General features: G+C 37.5%; 1 protein-coding gene across 2 annotated transcripts; it reads right to left on the reverse strand.

The window, feature by feature from the left end:
- Positions 1-757: 757 nt before the first annotated feature.
- Positions 758-22,689, reverse strand: LOC111870522 (histone-lysine N-methyltransferase Suv4-20). Of its 2 annotated transcripts, none has more exons than XM_023862875.2 (7): positions 22,547-22,689; positions 21,686-21,843; positions 19,461-19,626; positions 18,371-18,483; positions 11,469-11,655; positions 7,029-7,165; positions 758-6,063 (listed from the first exon to the last, which is right to left on the reverse strand). In XM_023862875.2, exons 2-7 carry the CDS (start codon positions 21,832-21,834, stop codon positions 4,236-4,238), a joined length of 2,580 nt encoding a protein of 859 aa, XP_023718643.1. In that variant the 5' UTR covers positions 21,835-21,843; positions 22,547-22,689; the 3' UTR covers positions 758-4,235. The 2 variants fall into 2 exon arrangements, with proteins under 2 accessions (XP_023718643.1, XP_023718645.1); XM_023862877.2 differs by lacking the exon at positions 22,547-22,689 and adding an exon at positions 21,975-22,484.
- Between the last annotated feature and the right edge of the window lie 3,645 nt (positions 22,690-26,334).

Genomic DNA, 26,334 nt, shown 5'->3' on the forward strand with positions numbered 1-26,334 from the left:
CTAAAAGAAGGGTTAAACTAATTGGTATAATACTTTACTGCTTTCAAGAAGTATGAGAACCGGAATAAACTTAATGCATTCATGACCCTGCAGATATCAGTGGGAATCCACCATCCATGCCAAGAACTAATTTACGTGTAAAACTTATGTAACTTAAAATGGGAACATTTTCTATATCCAACACAGCTATTTCTTCACTCTCAGTCATACTTTGTGCATCTCCTGTTTAAATTTTTACTTTCTTGCAGCAGAGCACCTTGGAAATTCATTATGTTACCATCTTATAAACCTAGATCACATGCTGTGTATGTTTTTCTTTTACATCAAAAATAAAGTTCCACTTGCTTCCAGATAAAGGTCGGTGGCTCAACTGTCCTTCTGACTAAAAATTTCAGTGCATTCTACAGCCATGTTCTGAATAAACTGACAATTAAATGAACTTATACAAATATCAAGCGATGTGGTTGGTAATGGTAACATGCCTGACGGTACCCACATCTTGCAGTGTGTTTGCGAACATATGTGATAATGACAGAAACAATTATAATAGAAATATAGCAAATTACAGTACAGAAACCTTAATGGAAATACATTCAACATATACAATGCATGTAGCCTTCTGTCACCTGTTCAGAATTGAAATTCACATATGATCTCACACTATACAAATTAGGACATCCAGGCATGTACCATTTCATTTCTTCTGTCACACAAATGTTGAATGAAAATTGTAATTTTGTTATAAAATGACAAAATATTAAATTATCCACTGTTTTATTAACAACTGACAAGTGTTGCTCAAGTATAGTTACATGATCATTAACCCTTTCAATGTTATAATCTGACAGAACTAGCTGTCTACAAGAAACTTGGAGAAAGAGGTAAGGCTACAGTGCAAAGATAAGTTCTCTGTGATTATATTATTATGTAACAGCACTTTTATGCATTCCTAGAACAGATATTAAAAAGTAACATAGCCAAAAATATGTACTTACATTGACAATGAAAGGGCAAGACTGTTAAAATATGTTGAATATGGACGTCATATTATCTGAACGCAAATAAACTTACTAATCACAGAAATACCGATATTTTACATACACCACAGCTCTATGAATGTTCACACACTTCCTCCCTTGAACACAACTGGCAAAATAGTCCATAGTATATAAATATATAAATCACAACAAAAAAACATTCTAATGTTTGGATATAGTTACACCAGTTTTTAATTTTCAGATTACTAAAATCAAATTCAATGTAACAGGGTACAAAATATTACAGCTATCATGTGTTCAACCACACAAAATATTGGACATTCCTGTTTTACAGGATGTAAAGCCTGGAAAAACTATAATACACAGTCACTGGTTATTTCAATGACTGGAAGTTACAACCAATTATCACCGGGGTAAAACACAGTATTTCAAGAGACTCAACAGTAGACATGATAGCTTATATTGCATTTTACTCTCTGATCTTTAAAGCTCATCTTATGAACTTTCTGTGCATAAAATTCTTTTCTCAAAACTGCCAGATCACATCCTACATCTCCATGTTTTGGAACCATTTTCATAGTGAGACTCCTCCTCTTAAATAATGAGCAAATTTCTTTTCAGTACAGAACTCCCAATGCAATTGGAGACAAAATTATCTGTGATAGAACAAAAACCACTCAGCATCTTTAGAAATGAAGAAAGAAGTTTTCTTCCTTTAAATGCGAGTACTTCCTTACACAAGCATATTTTCAAAGTCTGTTTTAGTGGTTGATTTGAAATTACTTTGTGATGGCCTAATAATTACTCTCATATTGGAGTATCATGAAAGACAGCCAGCCACTTGTTCAAAGTTAACCACAGAAATGGGGTAACATAAAGAGCTCTGAAAGCTCAGCCAGTGAAGTTATGGTCTACAAACTGGATGACCAAGGTCCAATTTGCAGTAGGATGTTGAGACTTTTCTTTTATCACAACATCCATAACTGTTCAGGACCCATGCCAGAATTAAATCCTGTGGTTTAATCAGCCACAGCATGAAACTGACCAATCACCTCCATGCAGTGCAAATGTTGAAAATATTGAACTTACTTCCATAGCCACATTCAACTTAATGGCAGTGCTTAGGCATAGCAGCAGCTGCAGTTTCAATCTTACATTATGAACACACATGTACATTACACACAGGCAGGAAAGAAGGAGGTAGGTGGGCAGAGGAAATAAAGGCGAAAGAGGGAAACATAAAATGAAGGAACACATGATTCCTTCTCCGTCCGCAATTAGCCTGAAAATGACAGAAATTTTATACATGTAAAAGCAGGTCAATTTCTAGATCCAGATACGAAACAAAATATTTCAGTTAGGACATACATTCACTCCTTGATGCAATGAAAAAACATAGAAGTTTCTTTACATTACAGTCAATTCATCTTCATTAACAGAAGTAACCATATGTTAACAACTCGAGAAATAATTCTTAATAGTACTGTGACAGATCAGCAACATGGTGCTTATGCTACTGAACTTGATAAAAGCTTAGTCTGCCATCACTTAAGACCCTGTTACACTGACATGACTACTGCGCACTTACAGCATAATTCATATGCACAATTCTTATAGCAGCACAGTTCCTTGTTAAGGAAAAATTTAAAAGATCCAGAATATTAAAGAAAATTAAAATAATAAATCTCCTTAAGATCCTATCAGAGTTATTACAAATTAAGCACAAACTATAAAAAAGCATTTTGAAACAACTAATTGTACTACAAACTTACACTAGTAACTAAAAAATTCTGTATTTTAATTTGAGACGTACTTCAGCTGTAAGACACAATAAAAGCTGCTTCTAAAGTGACATAGAGTTCCAGGAAAACGCAGTTACATTACAGATTAAATCTAAGATCCATCTTTTGAACCAAGCTTGATGACCTAAAACATCAAATTTGTAAAGAACCTTAAAATTTTTGCAACAAGATCCTGTATCACATGGATGTTGTTGAAATTATTCACAGACCTCACTGCTGAATCTGGAAACATAAAGAGTTATTGTATCAAACGATACAAATTCTGCAGGACCTTACCTTAAAAATATTTAGAAGTGTAAACTTAATTTATAACAACTCTCACATAGGATTTAAGGTTTTGATGGATGTACTGATTTAGAGGGCAGTCTTCTGGGTTGTGACATGTAACTGAGTAGGGGGTTACTGCTTACTAGCCTGCATGGTGGCACACAACCCAGAAGACCAGAATCAAAATCCATAACAACCCTGTCCTTGCATTTCTTACGCTGTAATCCTTGCTCAACATTTTAATTACTACACGCAAATGAAAGATTTTCATTAATGCTGAATGTTGAAATTATTTTACGGTAGATAAGAGAAAACTCCTCAAATTCTTGCAAGACAATGTACACATTTGCCATGCTTCATTTAGTGATAAGGAGTGAAAAGTAGAGAGAGTGGCCCTGTAAGATCTTAATGTCAAAACACAAAGTCCTAAGTCCACCTACACATTCAAATGGTATGATCCTTTAACCCTGACATACCACAACTTGACCAAGAAGACAGGGAGTCAACAAAGAAATTTAACCACAAGCCGTCATTATATACACAACATCTGATAGGAAAACAAAAATGTATCAAATGGTTTCAGAACAAATCCTTCTTAGATACCTCAACATCTACTCTTACACTTAACTGTCTTACAAAATGCTCATTACCCCCACCCCCCAAAAAAACCCTTTGTGAAAAATGAATACCAGATTCATAATTATAATTATTACTATTTAGAATATACAATAGCTTTTTAAACAATGAAGTTTTCAATAAATATTTCAGAGCATAAAATATTCAAAGAAATTAAAATTCATGTCACCATGCCTTCAGTTACCACCAACTTGTAGGTACAAATTTTACTGAAACTAACCTATAAAGACTTGTACCAGAAACCAACTTTCTATACAGCTTAGAGTAAGATACAGAAAAATAAATTGGAAAACTACAACTAGTAGATTTTGCTGAGCAAATAAACAATTTGGCAATAACCAAATTAGCTCATTCTCAGTTTTCCTCCTATACCACTGTTGGGTTTTACAATATAACCTGAGACCCATGAACATCAACCCAACAACTATATCACACTAATTTTAGTTAAGATTCTGGGTGGAGAGTGGGTAGTGGATTTCCAACACAGGCTTCCTAGCCTGAGCAAATTTGCATTGCCTACTTATTTGTTTGCTCATGCAGACTTAACCCCCGCTGTGGAGGTGGCAGTGGATGGGATGTCAATTGTGTGTGTCTCATTCCCAAATATCAGTCTCAAACGCTTCATCGGCGGCCGTCCTGCAGATGAATATAAGCTTCCAGGTTCTTCCGGAAGAGTTCGTCTCCGATGACGCTTTTCCCTGTCCTTTGATTTGTGACGTTTTTTATGGTGTTTGTTTTCTAGATGATTCTCATTGCCTACACCTTCCACCCGAAGAACTTCGTACTCCGGCTCAAAGCTGTCCTCACTAAAACTATTCCCTGACTCTATAACTTCATCCAGGACAGGGCTGCGTTTCATACGAAGTGTCAGTTTCAACCGGCCCCCACCCTCATTCCCCTTAGTGGGTGTAGTATCAATCTGTGATGGATAAAACACACCCCTGTCTCTGTCTCCACAGTTCTCTGTAGATTCAATAGTATCATCTTTACACATATTTTCTGCGGTATTCCAACTTCCATTTAGGCTAGTCTTAGTGGCTGATGTGAAACCAATCCTTGAACGTCTGAGTAACCGTGGCTCTTCCACCTCACAGTCTTCCTTATCATCAAATTCATACACATCTTTGGTCCTTTCACTAATCATAGTGGGGGCAGTGTCTCCTACCTTCCCATCTTCCAGTCTTGACATCACCCCACTCACACTCCTGTCCCCCACCACACGTGAACGCTTCAAGAATCCACTAATTGTAGAAGATGAACGTCTAGATGTTGTCACACGTCTTAAGTGATGGTCCCAACACTTTTCTAATTTCCCATTCACCATTTTCCTAATGAACTGTCCGTTACTGTTCCTTTCTGGGATTTGCTTGTCCTGTTTTGCTGCTAACAATTCCAATTTAGAGTTTAAATTCTGGCAATGGTCCTTACATTGGTCTTCAAGAATTTCAAACACCATTGCTGTCTTGCCATTCTCTTTTGTGGATCCTTGTTCCACCTCTTCTAGCTTCTCTTGAGACCTACGTGAGATCTCATCATCCTTCAGTTCAAGCAACTGTCCAATGCAGTTATTCCTACTGGTATTAGAGTTGTTTACTTTTTCCTTCATTACAACCAGTGACTCAATGACCGGTTCATTAAGTCGCTTATGATTGCGCAGCATTATCCCTTGCGTGAGTACAGAACTAGCACTGCTGTGGTCACTTTCACTGCACAGATCCTCCTTCTGCTCACTACCCACACTACTAGCATTGCTTTGCATGTCATCCAGCAGAATGGTCGATCCACGATTCATCAAGCTTGATAGGGAAATATCATCATCTTCTTCCTCAATTACCTGCTCTGACTTCTCTCTCTTGCCTGGCAGTCTCCGTGGAAGCCTTCCAGACTTATTACTAACACTATTTCGTCTGGGTTTGCTGTTTGTGCAATTGTTCCTAGATATTTCACTTCGTACACCACGACATAGTCTCTCACGTCCTAGCCTCTCCCCATTCCTAACAGATGAATTATCACGACCACTGTACATCTTCTCTGCTGTTGCCTTTCTTGTCCCATGATCGTCATCAATATCCGAGAACTTACACCCTTGTGCAATCAGGAGTTCTGCGTCATATTTTGTGAGTCCCTTTTGCCTCAGCTCTTTCATGCTCAGAGGAGCCACAATGTTATTAATATCACTACCTGCAGAAGACGACCTGCTGCCAGGATTATTTTCTGAAAGAGACTTGTAGTCAGACTTTAAGCTTGATGGCTGTCTGTGTTTTGAGCGGTTCAAGCGGTTGTCTGTTTCTCTCAACCTGTAGCCTGAGTTTAACTCATCATTCTTTGACTTCCCCTTGCCAAATGCACCAGTGCTTCTCCTGAAATGAATATGAAAGCAAGAGAAAATGAGTTAGCAGTATTAAAGGATATTATGCCTTCCTTGCAAAATGAATAAAAGCATTATGGGGAGTTTCCACCTCCTGAACTAATCTCCTGATTTTGATTAACTTTTATACTGGGGGTCAACATTAACAGCTGTCAGGCAAATTTAATTCAAGTGTATTCTAGTTATTGACCGCCTCTGTGGTCTAGTTGTCAGACTTCCTGGCTACAGATCCAGAGGTCTGGGTTCCATTCCTGGCACTACCAGATTTTTTTCTGAGAAGTAGTGGGTCTGGAACATGGTCCACTCAGCCTCATGAGGATAATTGAGGAGTTATTTCAAGGAAATAGCAGCTCTGGCCTAGAAAACTGAAATTAACGGCTGTTGAAATTTGTTATGCTGACCATGTGACACCTTCTACCCGCTAAAGCTGTCACTAACTTCGCCGACAAGCGGCGGTCTCTCAGTCGGTATAGTTAGCTTGTGGACTAAAACAACTAAGTTTGTTTTTTGTTTCTTTTGTTTGTATGCTAGTTATTATACCTCTTATGCTGCACAAAGCGAAAACAGAATTCATATAATTTCTCACAAATATAGTATAATAGCAATAATTAATACATACCAGAATAAAGATCTCATTGAGGCCTCCTCCAACGTCTATTAGAATTTTACAATGAGCAGAAGACACAACAAAGAGTATAAGAACTAATTTTTGACTGTTCAATGCAATATTTGTAGTAGGATTATATTTAGAACAGTTCTGTATCTTCAACAAAAGAATGAGGACAAAGAGGTATGTGAAATATTAACTGTATCTGGAAAATATATGAATCTTAAGAGTATATCTTTCCACAAATATTTTATTTTAAAGTTAATATATTCAATACAGGACACTCAGAATGCAAAGGACTCTAGAAAAGAAGGGTTACTGCAATATGAAGTCAGTGGCTGCATACTTACCTTTCGCATGTTTCACATTCACAGTAACCATTTCCATCACCAAAGAAATCTTCTCCATAGAAGCAGGTGATCTCTTCTCCAACCTCAATGTCTCTTAACACCTTTACGCATGCAGTGTCTCGCCCAGTTGCCACAAACTGAAGCACAAGGTACCAACAAATCATGACTTTCCACAATTAGATGTTACTACATGCAACAATCAGGGTCTGATTCCTGTGAGCTGCAAAGCTCTTTTCTTCATCTGAATGTCTATGACTTAGTCCCCTTGGGCATCAAGGATTCTTCTCCAGAGTGTGAAACCGACCATTCACATCCACCTAGAGCCACAGTATGGAATACTAATGAAGCTATACCTGCATCCCCCCACCCCAACTAATGTTGGTGTGGTGCTTAATTACACTTGAAGACAAATTTACATTCTTACTTTCAATGAATTCTTTACTTCAGATCCGTAACATCAGATATCCCATGTGATCATACCATCTCTTCAGCTTATCAAGAGTCAGTAACAATTATGTATCCAAGTATCATATAAGAACTACCACCTGCCAAGAGAAAACAGTGCTTGGTTCTTTCAGCCATGATTTCATTTCTGTTCCCATACTATTATCAAATTTAAACCTCTGGCCCCCAGATGTTGTTTCATCTCTTTCCAGTATGAGATGACATCTGGGAGGCCAAAACTGATGACAATGTGGAAACAACATTGAAGCAACAACTGAAAGAATAGACTACACATGAATGATGCATATATTGACATCTATAACCAAATATTTGAAACATTACAAGAATTAAACACCTGACAGCAGCACAAAACAGAACCAATCCAGCTTAGCAAACATTCATAACAGCTACACATGACACAATAGGAGGAACTACCCATCACCATAGGGTAAGTAAAGATACAAGTATACCATAACATACACAAGTTTCAGACACACGGGCACACAGACAATGACAAACTGAACTTACAGATAGCACCACAGCAGTTTCATCAGCAATTTTAGAGACACCTGAAGATGACCAATGTTGGTCAAAATATGTAGCATGCATACACACCAGTGAAGCACAAGAGATTTTATTGTTTAAAACTTTTAAAGGTTTTACAAAAGCAAGTTGCATGCAAGATGGATAATAACTAATAGAAATAAAGAAAGAACAAATATTGACTTCTACAGGCATAGGACAGAAAGTCTCATCCCATGGCATGATCACTGTCTCATAACCTCGACAATTGTATACAAAACCAGTTTACCAATGATACTGTTCACATTAAATACTAGGTGGTTCAAATATGACCGGGACTGATTTTTTTTGTAAACAAGCCGCATTGCGCAACAGCTGTGCCACCTTGAGAGAGTGAAGCCACAACCTCCACCCTCCCTCCTGTTAGGGTTAGAACCTGTTCAGTCCTGTCTGGAAGTTGCTAGAGTGACGAGCGAACAGAAGGTACCGCGGAGCATGGAACAACGCACTGTGATCAAATTCCTCGTTNTCAATGAATTCTTTACTTCAGATCCGTAACATCAGATATCCCATGTGATCATACCATCTCTTCAGCTTATCAAGAGTCAGTAACAATTATGTATCCAAGTATCATATAAGAACTACCACCTGCCAAGAGAAAACAGTGCTTGGTTCTTTCAGCCATGATTTCATTTCTGTTCCCATACTATTATCAAATTTAAACCTCTGGCCCCCAGATGTTGTTTCATCTCTTTCCAGTATGAGATGACATCTGGGAGGCCAAAACTGATGACAATGTGGAAACAACATTGAAGCAACAACTGAAAGAATAGACTACACATGAATGATGCATATATTGACATCTATAACCAAATATTTGAAACATTACAAGAATTAAACACCTGACAGCAGCACAAAACAGAACCAATCCAGCTTAGCAAACATTCATAACAGCTACACATGACACAATAGGAGGAACTACCCATCACCATAGGGTAAGTAAAGATACAAGTATACCATAACATACACAAGTTTCAGACACACGGGCACACAGACAATGACAAACTGAACTTACAGATAGCACCACAGCAGTTTCATCAGCAATTTTAGAGACACCTGAAGATGACCAATGTTGGTCAAAATATGTAGCATGCATACACACCAGTGAAGCACAAGAGATTTTATTGTTTAAAACTTTTAAAGGTTTTACAAAAGCAAGTTGCATGCAAGATGGATAATAACTAATAGAAATAAAGAAAGAACAAATACTGACTTCTACAGGCATAGGACAGAAAGTCTCATCCCATGGTAGGATCACTGTCTCATAACCTCGACAATTGTATACAAAACCAGTTTACCAATGATACTGTTCACATGACACAACTTCATAGATGCTATGTAATGGCCAAGTACATACCATATTTATGTACACAATGTATCCACTGGTATTTTGACAAGAAATACCCAACTGTTAACCCCACATATTTAGTCAAAAATTTTTTATTAAATACAAATTTTAGTAATTAATCATCTAATTTGCATTTTTACATATTGCTTGCCCCCTCAATGTACTTGTATAAGCTATCAGTACAGATACATGTTGAGGCTTCTAAAGAAATGCAAGTGATTTACTTGCTCAACTCATGAAATTCAGACATAGCAAACAGCTGATGATTGTGGGCAGGCAGGTGGGTATGGACGATTAGGACAGTAGAAAAAGAATCACACACTACAGAGAAGTCACAATCACAGGTATTCATACACTTTCTGCTCTTAGTAATTGCACTGAAGATTTTAAACAGTGAAACAGATTTACAGACAAGTTTTAATGAAAGCAATAAGACTGTCAAAGTGTTTAAAACCATTTAATCTAATGAAGAAGTAAAATCTGCTGTGACACTACATTTGAAACCACACCAATGCATTAATAAAAGTGCAGGAACATACGGTTTATAGATACATCAAACGATTAAGAGAAGTTTCCATCAACACAGTTAATGAACCACAGCTCTTAAGTTAATAAAGCATAATACTTCTTCTTATACATAAAAAAAAGCGACAGACTTGGGCTTAAGCATATTCAATTGTTTCCTGAACAGCCCTAAGAAGTATCTCTGGAGAGATTTATTGGCTGAAAAATTTTAAACAAGATTTAAGCAACTACTTTCTTTTATGTAGCTTATGAGATTTTTATGCCTCCACAGTTCAAGCTGCCGCTAAAACTCCACAGCAGCACAAATGACCATATATTCGTCAACATATGTTTCATGAATCATAAACAGTTTGAGGAAACAAAACTGCACCAGTAATGGAAAACATCACTGTCCCAGGCCAATCTAAAAATCCACACAAACTTTCTCTCTGACTAGGGACAGAACCTATCATTGGATGGTGCCACCGTACTTTCATCTTTTTATTATTTTGCTCCTCCACGTAACTTGTGTACTGAGGAATTGATTCCAGTTCAATAAATGCAGGAGATACTTCCAGGAAACTGAAAAGCAGATGGACTGGGAGAATCTGTCATAAAAATCTCTAATTACCAGCAGGATTTCCCCATCAAGTATACTGTAACATGTAGACCATCTCTAGGCAATGCCCAAAATCATGCATACAACAATAGCCCTAGTGTCACATGAGGGGTTTTCTATGTGGTTAACATATATTCATTGTTGGGTAACAGGCCAATAAACACTCATTCTTGACAACAGAAGAAAGTGTTTTCTGTGGGGTCCATGCCAAGGAGTTAGCTTGAAGAAAATCAACACCACAGTCAGTCAGTTGAGGTAAGGGTTCAGGCTTGGAGTGTTAACCAGCAGATGAAAGAATCTCCACTACTAAGATTCGTTACCAAAAAAGTCTAGTGAAGACACTGCAGAGGAACAGCCATTGTGGAGAGCTGTTACTAAGTAAAGACTTGTGAAAATAAACTGAGAAGACTTAAGTGTTGAGTGATCTGTAGTGTTGAAATCAGCAATAGTGTAATAATTATTTGTAGTTATGACATGTAAGTGGTCAATAAAACTGTTCACCAATCCAAATCCTGTTTACAGTAACCAATACATATGACAATATTACATGTTAGATGCCTTACTAAAAATAGGATAAAAAGGTCATATTTCAAATTAAAAGAATAAGTATCAATCTGAAACTTTGTCCAACAATGAGAAATATATTACATACCAAAGTTAAAAATTATACAGAAAAGAATGGAAATCATGCTTTTTCCTCATACAGCTCATCTTTATCTCGATATTATGCAACCACAATATAACATGCAAAATTCTAAGTGTAATATTTTACACAATACAACTTCCAGATTATGTATATGGTAAAAATATCCATAATTTATGCAAGTAAAATGGTATATGGATTAACACAGTGAGATACACACAGTCTGAATATGTGCTTGAGATTACAATAGAACAGATTAAGACCACAATTTCAAAACCTGTACCACCAGAATAGTGCTACCTTGCAATTGGCCCTGCAGTCATGGTTTATGAAAGCTGCTGGACCTAGCCATAACTGTGCACAGTTCTTCCGACAGCTGTACATCACAGAGAAGTCGTTTTTCCCAGGATGCAAAAGCATGGCCTCTTCCTCCTCACTAAGCTCTGCGATGCAACCCACCAGACATGATATCTTCTCGTTCTTATACCTATACAGCAAAAAGAAGCCATACAAACTATATTGTCAAAAAACATGGAAGCAGAATTCCAGTAATTCCCAGAACTCTGCATTAGATGGAGGACAGTGACTGTCTATAGGTTCAGACCATAATTTAAGATTTATAAACACCATCCACATAAACTTTACCCACAGAGAGGACGCCACTTTCCATTTCAAAATTCACTCTCAAAACACATGACGAAATTTAAATTTTCTTCAGAACGTTATACATTTATGACTTACATCCTTCTATTCTGTACTACAACACATAAGAACACCACAGTTTCTTCTGTTTTCCAATGAAGGAAGTAAATGATACTGATCCATTCCAACCGAGTTCATGGTTATGCTGTCTGCAACAGACACAGCATTACTTCATACTATTTACACTGGACAATACAAGAATACAGCAGACACAATGGCCTCACTACGTGGGCACATTCCATTATACCACAACAAATACTGTATTGTAAAAGTGAACATTTCTACACCCAAAAACAAAATGCACAACACAAAAACAAATGACACAAATGAGTTCTACAATGAGAAGAAACAGGCCTAATTTTATCTTCTAAGGTTCACTGCACGGTATGTAAATGCCACAATTTTAAAATACACTGTTCCAATTATTTCACATGAACATTTGATTTTAAAGCAAATAATCTTATAATAACCCTAAAGTGTACAAAATGAATAAAAATATACACCATCTGATTAGCATCTTCTTCTGTCACCTGCAAAATCCTGAGTGTCTGTCACAATTTATTGTGTTCCTGCATACTTACACCCTTATTCTTTGCTGCTGGATCAGCTTCACTGATGGTCATATCACTTTCTGCCAGCCATCAATAATTCATGTCAGCCTTACACAGGTATCAAAGGGTCATTCACGGACTGTGGCTACAAAATTGGAGCAAGGTTCCCATGAATGATATCATGGTCAGTTCTAGACTAGCACAGATCCTTCTTCAAAATTCAAACAAGATGATTCTTGAAATGGTTCAACATCAGCTGTGCTCCCAGTCATATGTCCCACACAATGTGAATCCAGTCTTGCATCAGGGCATTATCCATCCAATCATCTTCCTGCACACAAATGCAGATGCCAGCAGGCAATTTGATGAACTCTGGTACTGTTCTCCATTTGAACATTATAAGCAGCAGGAGGTTCCAGCCATCAGCAATGATTACAGTGCAGTTTCTCCTTTCCTCCCATCTTGACCAAAAATGTTTCACAACCTTATTTTATCAGTGGTACAGTTCTGTGCTAAGTTCAGAATATTAACATATGGCCCCATTCCGTAACTCAGAAAATATGCATTATTTTGCAGTAGGCATATTACATGCATCAGAAATCTACAAACTTTTTCAGAACAGAGTGAAACCCTCATTTAAGGTTTCTTCTGAGAACAGTGGCTTTGTACACTAAACTAGGAGAACCTTAAATGGTGGGAATTTAACACTGAGACTAAAAGGTAAAAGTAAAGTTGTCCCTGTGCTTAACTAATTAAGCGCTATGCCATGAAGGTGTATGGGGGACTGGATGTATATACCACACATTTTCTTGACCTCAGCACTGGCTGGAAGTGAGTGGTTAGCTCACTCCCCTGCCGCTTTACCCTCAGGGAAATAACCCCCTGGTACCCATTGGGTAGGAGGCTAGGTGAACACCAGCGGCGGTCTAGACGGTGTGGAGTAGGGAAAATTCTTGACCCTACCAGGACTCAAACTCCAACTTCTCAGTTGTCCAGCCCAGAGCTAGATGCTATATCAGCTATGCTATCCAGACTACTGACCATGGAACATTACATGGGGGTTCCAATGCGAACAAGTGGTAGCCTCTGTGACAGCACTTCTCAATGACAAACTGTTCGATTTCATGAAGCGCGCTGACCAGCCACTCCCTCTGAACTTAGTCACTGAAATTAATGCACTGCTTGCAATTTCTGCAGATTTAACTAAAGCACTTCATGGGAAACACTACACCCATGGTTTCTAAACTAACACATACTCTCACGTGAGCCAAGCATTTGTGCGTGTGTGTGTGTGTGTGTGTGTGTGTGTGTGTGTGTGTGTGTGGGGGGGGGGTGTCAAGTCGCTACACTTTAACGCATCTCCTGTACTGTTTGGAAGGTTTGAGACATCTATCAGTGGATGTCAAAGGATGAGACTGCACATAAGCACTCATTAGAAACTCCCTGAAGGGTGATACACCTATAAGAGAAGCTGTTAGGCTCCTGCACAAATCCAATTCGGACCATACCAGATCAGTTCAGTTCAGTATAGAGCAGACTAGTAAGCAGCAAGTGTTCAGCTAGTTCGTGCAATCGGTAAGTAGGTAATTAAGTAAGTCAGCTCTCAGTCCAGTGCTTTGCAGGGAACTGATGAATGCAGTGAGTAATGGCACTGATGTAAAGAAACAAGCAAACAGAACTGGTCTCAAGGATATAAGTGGTTAGAGAGGGTATGACAGTCCATTCTCCATAAACTGATAATTGTCACAATATTTTACCAAGTACTGCTCGTCCTCCCAATATTCTCGACTTGAAATGTTCACTTGAAGTCAGACACTAATTTCCCCAACCTTTCCACAAGATCTTCACTCACACCAAATTTTCTTTCTGGTGCACTATCCCCAGTATCTTCAGCATTTAAGGAACCAGGACAGCTCATATGGTACAGGAATGGGCTATGGGCTGGATGGCTGGGGTCTGATTCATGGCAGGAATAAGAGATTTTTCTCTACCCCACAGCACTCTCAGATCAGAAATAGGACCCACCAAACCTCATATCCAATGGGTACTAGAGTCTTTTTCCCCTGGGGTAGAGCAGGGAAGGCATGAAGTTGACCATTCACCTCCATCTAGCACCAAGGTCAGGAATGGCAAATCTATACCTCTGCTTCCCAATACACCTTCATGGTGTGGTGCCATACATTACACTGATTAACCAAGAGAATGATCTCAAGCAGAATGATTTGTCAAAAACACAATACTTTGATTTATGAGAAATTAAAAGGAATACATTTCTGTCATCAGTCTCCAATACAACCTACATGCATGTTTATAAGGTTAACTGAGTGAGTAATCAAACACCTAGCTTCTCGGTTACTAGCAGTTGGCTAGTTAAACCAGCAGCTAGTCATAACCAACCATCAAACTAAACAACTCCAACCACTGGTACAGGGACTTCCTTGGAGACTTAATAATAATCGACTGGTCAAAGAAGTGTCACTGTTATGGAACCCAAAGGTTCATCACCATCATCACAAAAGCCTAACACCAATCCTCATCCTGAGGGAATTCAGACCAGTTCATAACCCATTTTCCTCATGATTCACTTCAATACAATCTTGTAGTTCAATTCACTAGCACCAATTTGTATGAATACACTAAAACAAGTTCATCCAACATAATGTTGTCATAATTGCTGCTTACAACGTACTCTGATGCTGCCCATAGCAAGCTATTTATACGCAAAAAATTTCTATTGTAAGGGGAAAAAATGCTGTAACAGCTAATACAATTTATACACATGAACATGCAACTCCAACTACAAAAATACTGAAAAGATACAGGTCAACATTAACAAATATGTGCTCAAATGTCCATATGAAGACAACGTACTAAGTACAGTCACGTTTCATATTAGATGTTAATATTTTACTCCAGTAAAGTACACGGCAGTATAATATTAGATACTGAAATATTATCAAGGAATTTCCCAATCTCAATCTTCATCACAGAATCGTGTGGTGGAATCCTTAGGTGCAAATATACACACTATGCTCCCACATGACATTCAAATTCAATTGTACCTTACACACAAAAGATATGCGAGTCAGCATTTTATCTATGGGAATCTTCATCTCAGCATTCATCAAGGAAACACATGTGCAGTCCATTGGTGCAAATATCTAGACCATGCTGCCACATTTTGTTCAACTTTTGTAATGTTTTCCATGAAATTATAAAAGATAAAACAACTCTGTCCAGTGTGACTGTTGAAAATTACACATCAACTGAATATTACCAAGGGGAATTCTCATCTCAATCTCCCATCAAGGAATCACATGGCGGAGTATGAAGGCATGAACATAAACATGTTGCCGCATCAAATTCAATACCCATCACATTTTCCTCAAAAGATATGCATCTCCTGATATTTTATCAGAAGAGAATTTTCACTCAGTGTTCACCAAGGAACTCCATGGTGAAGTCCACACGCATAAATATCTGTACTGTCATGTCATACCTCATCTGAAATGTAACTGCCTAAATCTAGTATGTGAAGCTATATTCTGACAAGTAATATGCACTACAACTTTCAGGCCCACTTTTGAGAGTGTACATTATACAGTTGATACAGCAAGACCTGACATTATATACGTTAATTCGAAGAATGTTCAAGCTCTGCTACAAAGTGGAGCACTCCTGCAGTATGTTTCAGTAAAACCTTAGAATACCGCTATCATAAGCTTCAGCTTCTTCTGCATATAATCATATCATGTTATCTACCACTGTGGAATTCATGCTTTTATTACATGCATCATAAAACATTACAGGCTTTAATCTCACATAAACGGACACTAAATTAACCCTTTAAAGCCTAGTGGTTATTTTATGCACCACCTGCTGTAACAGATCATTTCCCTAATCAACAATAACCCACTGTTCTTGAACTGGAGACATAATATTTTTCATGTGAGATATGAACTAGACATTAATATGGTACTTAGAAGATATTCAGTCTTTAAAGGGTTATCCTTGACATGGCAAACACAATCTTACACAAAATTCCAGTGCCTTGGAGAAAAATAAATGTATGTTCAAATATGATAAAAATACCTGTTTTAATGTCACCATTAAACCTATGCACATCTGCTGGCAAAGAATGTAACAAATCAGAACACTGCTAAAGTGAAAGGGCCAACAGATACAACATTTCTTCCACCTGTCTTTTTGCTGTAGAATTAAGAGAAAATAATAAATTCCTGTTCATTTCAAGCCTTTTATTGTTACTATCAAGTTAATAAATACATGAACAACTTAAACTGAAAAATAAGACACCTTTTGTAACCAATTAATTCTGTATAGGCATGCCCAATTTAGTGAAGAAAATTATTCACTTTCAGAGATAGGTGAAATAGGCAATGATATTTTCCATAATGGAACATTTTAAAAAATCCTGGCATTAATTACATGACCAATTTTTTTTAATAATGGAATTGAAAAAGCACTGACATTAAGTATGTGAAGATATATTGTAAATAGTCATTGTATCATAAAGATATACTCTTATTTCTTCCCAAAAGTTGTGTGTTGTTGTTGAGTCTGAAGAGTTGGGGGATGCACAAGTCTCCATTCAGCTCTGGTGATAGGCGGACATTTTTTAACACCTCAAGCCTCAGTACTGACAGTATGTTTTGTACATGTCACTCTAAAATTACGGGTTTTCAAACAACTATTTTTATTCTATTTTACTCACTTGCTCACTCATGGTGCTGAGCCCTTCTTGAGAAGCTGCCAATTATGCAGCTACTCAAGAACTTCCCAGAATTTTATGAAACCTGAAGGTTCATTACCGTGTTCACAAGAGCCCTCCACTTGTCCTTATCCTGAGCCAGATCAATCCAATCCATACCATTCCATCCTATCTCTCTAAGATCCATTTTAATACTGTCCACCCACCTACATCTTGGTTTTTCCAGTGGTCTCTTTCCTTCTGGCTTTCCCACCAATATCCTATATGCATTCGTCTCTCCCATTCTTGCTACATGCCCTGCCCATCTCATCCTCCTTAACTTGATCATTCTAATTATAATTGGAGAAGAGTAAACTTAAAGCAATACTAAATTCTTATAAAAACAAACATCTAGGCAATTCAGTTGCCGCAAAGAAAAAAAAAGTAGATTGTAAAGCATTCTGACAATGGTGTGTAACACTTGAGATCACTGGGTTTTTGGTCTTCACCCATCATCCAGTATTCTAAAGAACACAAAAGAACACAACATTTCAGAAGCTGGATCTATTTCCATTCTCAGGTGAGGGGGTTGGAGACTCCTACCTAACAGATCTAACAGAGTAGGTGTCTCCCACCCCTCTCCTGAGGATGGAAACAGATCCAGTTCCTGAAAAGTTGTATTCTTTTCTCTTCTTTAGAATAGCGAACATTAGACAGGTACAAAAACCCAGTGATCCTGAAAAAATGAAGTACTACATAGACAGAGCAAGCCTGAAACACGAGTTTACATCAGGAAGTCTGAATTTCAGATGGATTATTCAGCAGACTTGATCAAGGATGAGATGGGAGGGAATGCAGCATACATGGGAGAGAGAACTCAAGAGGAGAGACCACTCATTTGGGAATTTACTGGAAGGATAATATTAAAACAGATCTTAAAGAAACAGTGTGTGAGGGTGTGAGCTAGATCCACCTGACTGACAAGGTGCAACAGCAAACTTGTGAACATGGTGATGAACAGTCAAATTGCAAAACTCACTGAATTTGGCAAGTTAAGCGACTATCACCTTCACAATGACAACTTGCTGCAAAGTGTTAGTTTAGATAGCTACGCACCTTTGAAAACTTGTGTAAGAAATGTGGTGAGGGACGTCAGGCAGTCCATTTAGCCTGCAATGTATGCAAGGAGGTCCTAGCCGTAACTGACGAGACTACTACATACCACACATAATGTAACTCACCATTTCCTGGTAGCAGATATTTTTGCACCTTTCTGTCCCTCAAGAGAATACCGATAACAAGGTTCTATGATGAATCCAGAGTCTCGATCAAACACACGAAGATATCTGTAGATCTGCAACATTGAAACAGCTTAGTCATTCCAACAAGGCAGGAAAGTTGACTTTGAATATTATTTTTTTCTATTACTCAGTACACTGGGGCACGCAGTAGCATAGTTGGTTAAGGCACTATGCTACAAGCCAGAAAGTCGCAGGTTCAAGTCCCAATGAGGTCATTGGATTTTTTTCAATTGACCTAACCATTCCGGCCGCACTATGGCCCTAGGGTTGACTCAGCCTCTAACAGAAATGAGTACCAAGAATTAATTAAATAATTTTCCTGGGGAGTAAAGCGCAGCCAGCACGTAAGGCTGACAACCTTACCGCCATCTCTGAGCCGATGGTCTAGAAAATGTGGGACCCTCTACGTCTCACAACCCTATCGGCCTTCACGGCCTGTTACAGGGATAGCTTTACTTACTTTTACTCAGTACACTGTACAAAACAGCTCAGAGGCCCAGACCAGTCAAAAGCATTTATAAAATTGGAACTGACTTTATCAATGAAACTGTTAGTCCTACTAATTTCACCCTTTAAAACACAGTGCTTATTACATGCACCACCTGCTTTAACAATAAGAACTTTGCAGTTATGGCTTTTGTCTATCAGAACAAACAGTGATTATTATTAACCAGTTGTATTTTGTAATGGAGATGCTGTTTTTTATTTTTTTCTGTAAGACAGGAACTATATGACTTAATTTAATTTTGATGAATTTCAGGCTTCGAAAGGTAGCGTTATTAAGCAAAATTTGCATTCACATAGAGGGAACTGATGATAATAAAGCTAAGACAACTGCACATTTGGTCCATTTCCTCCTCCTTATGGTCTCATGTTAATGATCAGTTTCAGTTATGTTCTAACAGAATCAACAGTAACAGCAACAAACTGCAGATTCTGGAACAATAAAATGCTTTTTGAAAAGAAGATATCTCATGATACCTTGATATAAGATTTTTAAGAATTCTGCAATGAACAAATGTCAACATACATGCTCTCCTAAACGCTGCTGTTGCTGTTTTGTCTTGGTGTGCGGTCCCCGTGGTATCCATTCTCCGCTTATCAGATGACTGTAAGCCTTATCATAATCCTGTGTCACTATGAATTCTTCTATTATAGATTTCAGTTCTTCTTTATTTGTTTTCAATGGCCGATACCTGATCAAACAAAGCAAAAGTCAGTGTCCAAATGGTCGCAATCTCAGGCTGTTAAGTGGACTAAGTAGCTGACCATGTAACACAGCATCTTGAAGAATGAGTAGAACGGCGCTCACAGGTTTAAAAGACAACAGTTTTCTTGCTCGTGAAGTAAATTATGCCTGGTTACAGCTCATAACTCTTCTAAAATTAAATGTCATAACAAACACATCATATGTCCTACAAGTAAATCCAATAAATTGTACAATCTTTATTGTTTGTAACAACAATTGTATGCAAGTAATCATCCACACCACACACTATAAGCACATATTACTCATAACTCAGATTATAATAGTATACACTCATTTATTTTCAGATGACACAAACTTTAACAATGGATCCCAGAAGACATTATCACCCTCTAATATATGACAAGCATCACAGAAACCCACATCATATCGACGAGACACAAATATTAATCTAAATAACTTTAGCCCTAAGGTTAACCGTAATATCAACACACCAAAATGTGTTATGATGAGATACAGAAATCAATGAATTTTAAAAATAACACTAATATGAATCCATATTAGGACAAGTCAATAACAGGTGACATTTAAAAAACTGCCTGGTGATGATCTAAACATGGATCAAAACATGTAGCAGATGCTAAAATAAAACCAGTGTTAGTAATGTGATATTGAATTGGTTTTGTCTGAAAAATCTGTTGTGTTGACAGCCAAAAGAAACACAGGTTGTACAATTCATAATTTCTCTATGTTTAATGTTTATGCTAAGACCCAGTTCCTTTCTGAGACCTTGAACTGCTAAGGAATGTCACACTAATCTGAATCACCACATTTTCCTGGCTTACATCTCACACACCTGTGCCATGACCAGAGTAACTGAACAGAAGGTATGAAGGAGTACAGAAATGCCAGACATAAATACAAGAAGAGTACTTACAGCACAGAGAAATACTGAAAAGGCCTTGTCATATTACATCTCACCTGCATGGTAAGTGAACAGATGTACCATCAAATAGGATAAAACATCAATTACAGAACCACATGGGACAGTTTGGCGATGACCCATTAAAAAAACATTCTACTAACGGGAAGATATTTGGCAACTGCTGGGGCAACACCTTTCTGCTATGAACACTCACTGTGTCGGCAGTCACCTTTCCTATAAGGCTAGCTGTGGCCATACGAGTGAAGCATATCACAATGTGAAGGTCAGTGTTCTTCTCACAATATGTGCTCATATATTTTGCAGAATTATTTGTATTTGGACAAAAATACTGAACCCAAAATTCTCTTCACATTCAGAGAACATCAAACCACAAATTTCACACTATTAAGTGGGACTTTATATAAGACTGGAAATCAAATCAATGAAAATTAAATTCCATGAGGCCTTACTGTTCATTTCATAATTAGTTCCACATTCTAAAGGTTAACATGCACAATCTGGTTCAGTCCAGTGAAAATTCCATCTTTGCTTTTGTTAGGTTAGGTCAGCTTCGAGATTAATATGCAGGACTGGTATTCCCCTCACACAAAACACACAGATCATTCACTTGTCACACAACACTGGTCAACTGTTACTTGCACAATAACAATGACATGGAGTAGCTCTGGTTCACTCCTGCTGGAAAACTCACAGTTTGTAATCTATTCAAGTTGTGATGGTGAAAACATTAAACTTCACATTCACCTTCAAGGTAATGGTGGCCCAAATGTCACAAGGACACCTGGAGGCTTCCAATGATCTCTGTATGTTAAATGTGTAAAATTATAATTTTCCTACTCAGAAGTGTGCAGATGGGGCATCATGTTCCAATCTTGCACCTCCCTAGTGCATGCAGTGTCAAACTTCATTCAGAAGTCACTTTCATGAGACCAACAGTGATGTTAGACTCGTGTAAAGAAGGCAATGTTCCTGCAATTTACGAAATGTTAACGAATATGCTTAGCACTGACGCTACAAACCATATTTACATTTAAATCTGTCAAAAATTCTCTTGCTACCCTCATAAATGGCCAACTAGATTAAATTCTCATCATGTACCTACCTAACATTCATTTTATGAGTGACAAATCCTAAATGTGGATCAAGTACCAGTGACGTAGCCAAGTCGTCATTTTCCGACAGTTCCTTAGGTGTCATTCCTGTCGGCTGCATTTTGTGAAACGAATGACGGGGTGCAGAATCCACCACCATCCTGAATCACTGCATGGCAAAAAATAAACTAAATATTAAAAGTTTAATATAATTCTTACTGACTCTTACACACACACACACACATGCCTACTTTGCTATCACCCTATTATAAAAGGTATTTTTCAACACACAACCAATACCTATCATTTACTGACGCTTTCCCTTGAAGGTATGGATACAAAATCGAAATTTTATGAATAAAGTTCATTGTAGTTGAATGGCCCATTGTGGCCTATTTATTTCTAACAAAGGGGAGATAGTTTTATATAGTGACATTCAGAGCTTCATATAAAATATAACGTCCTCTCATGGTTTTGGGTCTTTCCTCGACGTTCATAAATCATCGTAGAAGTATCCTCAATTTAACTTCTTAGAACATGCTATGCCAATTCTGTAAGCAAGATCTTTCCTTCCTTTTTCCCCCTACGACTGACTGTTCGGTTCCAACAATTCTACCTCACCCCCCTCAGGACACTCCCACATGACAAAAGCAACTTCACGGAATTAAATGCCTTATTTTAACATGTTTTGGCCCATTGACTGTAAATACACAACTTTCACTCTTGCTTCATTCCTGTTCTTCCATCGAACAAAGTAAAGATGTCAATGTGTGGGGAAAAAAGATCGCAGAGTTCAATGGCTACATGGTTCCAACATCAACCTACCAACAAGACCTACACGATATACCATCCGTCTCCGACCTTTGTCTTACCTAATATGTACTGCAGATGATTCTCTGAAATTTACACTACAATCAGCTCTCCATACAGTCGCTGTAAAAGTTATACATCTCACTCATTATAAGAAAATCTTTATTCCATTTCTCTTCCTCAAAGACGCCTGAAATCAATCATGGCAGCCGACCGCAAGACGCAATAATGAGGTATCAGCTGATCTGAAAGATAGTCATTATGAGCTTTCACATGCCAGAATGTAGTCGTTTCCGTAATATGGAATATGAAAATTCACAATTTATAACCTAAAGTGTAGGTCTTATTTATAATTTATGTTGATGTCATTCTTATTAGGACTACGTGTTTCTTTCGCGGAGGAATTTGCTACGACTGGCCCTTTAACAGGGATAATATATCCTAGCATACGTGTCTACTGCCTGCATGAATTTTTAGAAATCGGGAAAATTAATAGGGAGTGTCAATGAGGAATAAGGAGCAGCAGATTTCAAAGTGATTTTAATGGCCCTTTATATTAACGCCCCATGATTTTGTTGTATGATCGTAGAAATGAGTTGGTTTTTGATTCTTACATGGTTTGGTAAGGATTGGGAAGGATATGATACAGGCCTTTCTTTCTAAGACTGGCGAAGTTGTAGAACTTTCTCCAGGTCAGAGACATTGCCGTAGAAAAACAGGACAGTCACCTATGTTCGTCTTTTTATGCATGGCCATAATTGTACTGTTGTAAATTATAACCCATGTCAGGTCAGTTGACCTGTAATATCTCTCATTACCATCATTTGTGTAAATGGCAGGAACAACGCTGCCCAGTTTGCTAGTCGTGTTTCTAAACCATGTGGTGGCTACAGTCACCTTCAGAATCACCATATCTACAGCTCTGCATTTCAAAGGTCTGAACCGCCTAACACCCAAACTTCTTGGTAAACTGCGTGTAGCACCTCATGGTGTCATTGCTTGAGAGCAGCCCTTTCATTTCATTTCATTTCATTTATTCACCTTCCTTAAATCCTGTCGAGAATACATTCCCATGTGGATGTAGAGATCATCCTAGTTATAGGAATCGTTGGGCCGCTCAAACAGGAGAGATATGTGGCCTCTACATCAACTCTGTCTCTATGGTTTTGTACTGGCATCAGACTGGGCAAACCATGGCTTTGTACACATATTTTCTCTTAAATATTGCACATATAAATTGTTTAACAACTACCCTGTAGGAGGCTTCTGCATTATGTCTCCACAGACAAATGCCTTGCATGGTTTTAATTTCATTACTTTTTGGCTTGATCCCATTGCTTTTTAAACACAAATCTCCTATGCAAAGTATCTTTGGGAATTAAAACCAGAGTGTTCAGGTCTAGCACTGATTTCATCTAATTTATCTTTACCAAGCATTTAGGCCACACCATAGCGCAAGCGGTTAGTCACTGGCTACCCACCACGGCAGCCCAGGTTCGATCCCGGGCCTGGTAAAGTGGGATTTGAGGTGAACAAAGTGGCGCTGGGGCACGTTTTCTCCGAGTACTTCGGTTTTCCCTGCCAATCTTCATTCCACCATGCATAATCACCCTCACCTATTATCTGGGGCTGATACAATAGGCCAGAAGTTGCCACAGTACATGGGACTTAGTCCCATCCCACTATCAATAAAAAAAAATATCAAGCATAAATATCAAGCTTAAGCATGAATAAGAGGCTAATAATAAAATGGATTTTAAGAGATATAGGTTGTAAAATTATTAATTAAACTCAGCTGGCTCATGACAGGGGCAAGTCAGGCCTTTGTGTGAAGGTGATGCATCAACAATAAGGAATGTCTTGAACAACTGATAGAGAACCGTGGAATTAGATTACACCTACTATTAGTAAAACAAGGCACTGTACATGGTACTAGTTTGTCAACTTCAGAAATAAAATGATAATGACCATAATCCTTTAAATATACTTGTAACACAAGAAAGCATTACATTATATTATCATTTCAGATTACTGTTCACTTTTCACAATTTAGCACCTAGACATTTGAATCCCATGGAAGTCTCTGGCTATGCTGAAAATTTTGATGCTTCTTTGTTACAAGAATACACCACAGAAAGAAGACAGTAAGAGAAGAAAAATAGGCACAATATTTGTCTCCTCCTCCTCCAGCTTTCATAAGTTAAATCTTTTGGTTTCTTTAAATTTGGAATTAATTCTGAAATTATGCATCTTCAGATATTTGGCAGAACTCTTTGGCAAGGGATATATCTATTTAATACAGGTAAAATAATATTGATATGAGCCAAAATGAAAGTACAAAATTTAATATACATTCATAGTTTCAGAGATATAATATGTGGACAGACATGACCACAGCACAATAAAAGAAAATGACACTGAATACTGTGTTCTATTTTTGACTGAAGACAATGTATTCAGTGGCTCACTTACTTGCACTTCAGAGAAATTTTTAGGGGAGAAAATTGAATCCCTCCAATATATTAGGAAAGCAAACCACCACATCACAATATGATAAACCAAGGATGACAAATATCTCAAGAAACAACAGTGGAAGCCTAAGATGTCAGTTATCATTGAATGAGTCAGATTAGCAGTTTTCTAGATCTACGTTCCTAATGACTGTAATGGGACACAATTTAATAACAGGCATTATAACAGGCAAAGTAAGCATGTAAAATAATTGTTCTATGACCCACCCATTCAAAACCGTGTTAGTAATTTGTGATGGAAACCTTCCATTGTTTTCAAGGCCCTTAAACTAAATTATGTAAAATATCTTTGAATTCTTTTCATAACATAAGACTGAAACATTTACCAAATTGGGATATAAAAAAATTCACATCCTCTCAGAAATTCTTCAATATTGTTTGTTTATGTACAAAGTCCTTTATGAAGGAAATCAATTACTGTTGAATAATATTTGTTTATTTGGCACTTACAGACCCTTAACACACAATATTATAGGTCGGGACATAGAGAAACAAAGAGTTTTGTGTAGAACTCATAAAGCCTATTTTCCTATTTCAGGCTACAGTCCTACAGATTATGTATTGTTAATCTTTTATTTTAAAAATTTAAATTTATAATAAAGCAATCCAGTTTAACTTAGCCGATTGGATACTGGGCTGAACTTATGCTGAAATGGTCATAAAGTAGAAACCTAATTCAGCCAATTTCTTGTTCTTTGCAATTCTAAATATAGTGAAGATTGTTATTATTATTGCTGCTGCTGCTGCTGTCATCGTCATTGTCATCGTCATCATTGATATCAGTAATTTTCCTTTTTAGTACAATTTATTACACATGTACAGATGTTTTCTGCATTCAAATGACTAGAAAAAAACTCAAACATTTGCAAAATAACTATGGCTGCAATTTCTGACCGATAATGTGACAATATTTCATATAGAATTTGTAGATACGCTCATGATCTTTCTCCATACTAAATTTCACATGCATAACCTCGATGATTAATTAATTAAGCCATCAAACAGACAGCCAAATCTGGATTCCATGCAACTGGCATTTTATTGTTTTACATACTACAGAAGAATTACTTAATAAAAACTTCAAAATTTCTGAAGATCTGTTATCTCACATAAAACAATTTTGGTACCCTAGATTAAGTGGTGCTAATGTCACTCTCACCTAACAAGTCTGTGCATCTGTCACACAGTCATTATCAATTGCAGGAAAATACAATGTAAAATGATAATATAACATCCATAACAAATACCACAAAAGTCATTCAGATATTTAAAAATTAAAATGGGAGAACAAACATAAACACATGCACACAGATGTACAA

This window comes from Cryptotermes secundus, unplaced genomic scaffold (assembly GCF_002891405.2).
Source record: "Cryptotermes secundus unplaced genomic scaffold, Csec_1.0 scaffold117, whole genome shotgun sequence".
NCBI classification, from domain to species: Eukaryota; Metazoa; Arthropoda; class Insecta; order Blattodea; family Kalotermitidae; genus Cryptotermes; species Cryptotermes secundus.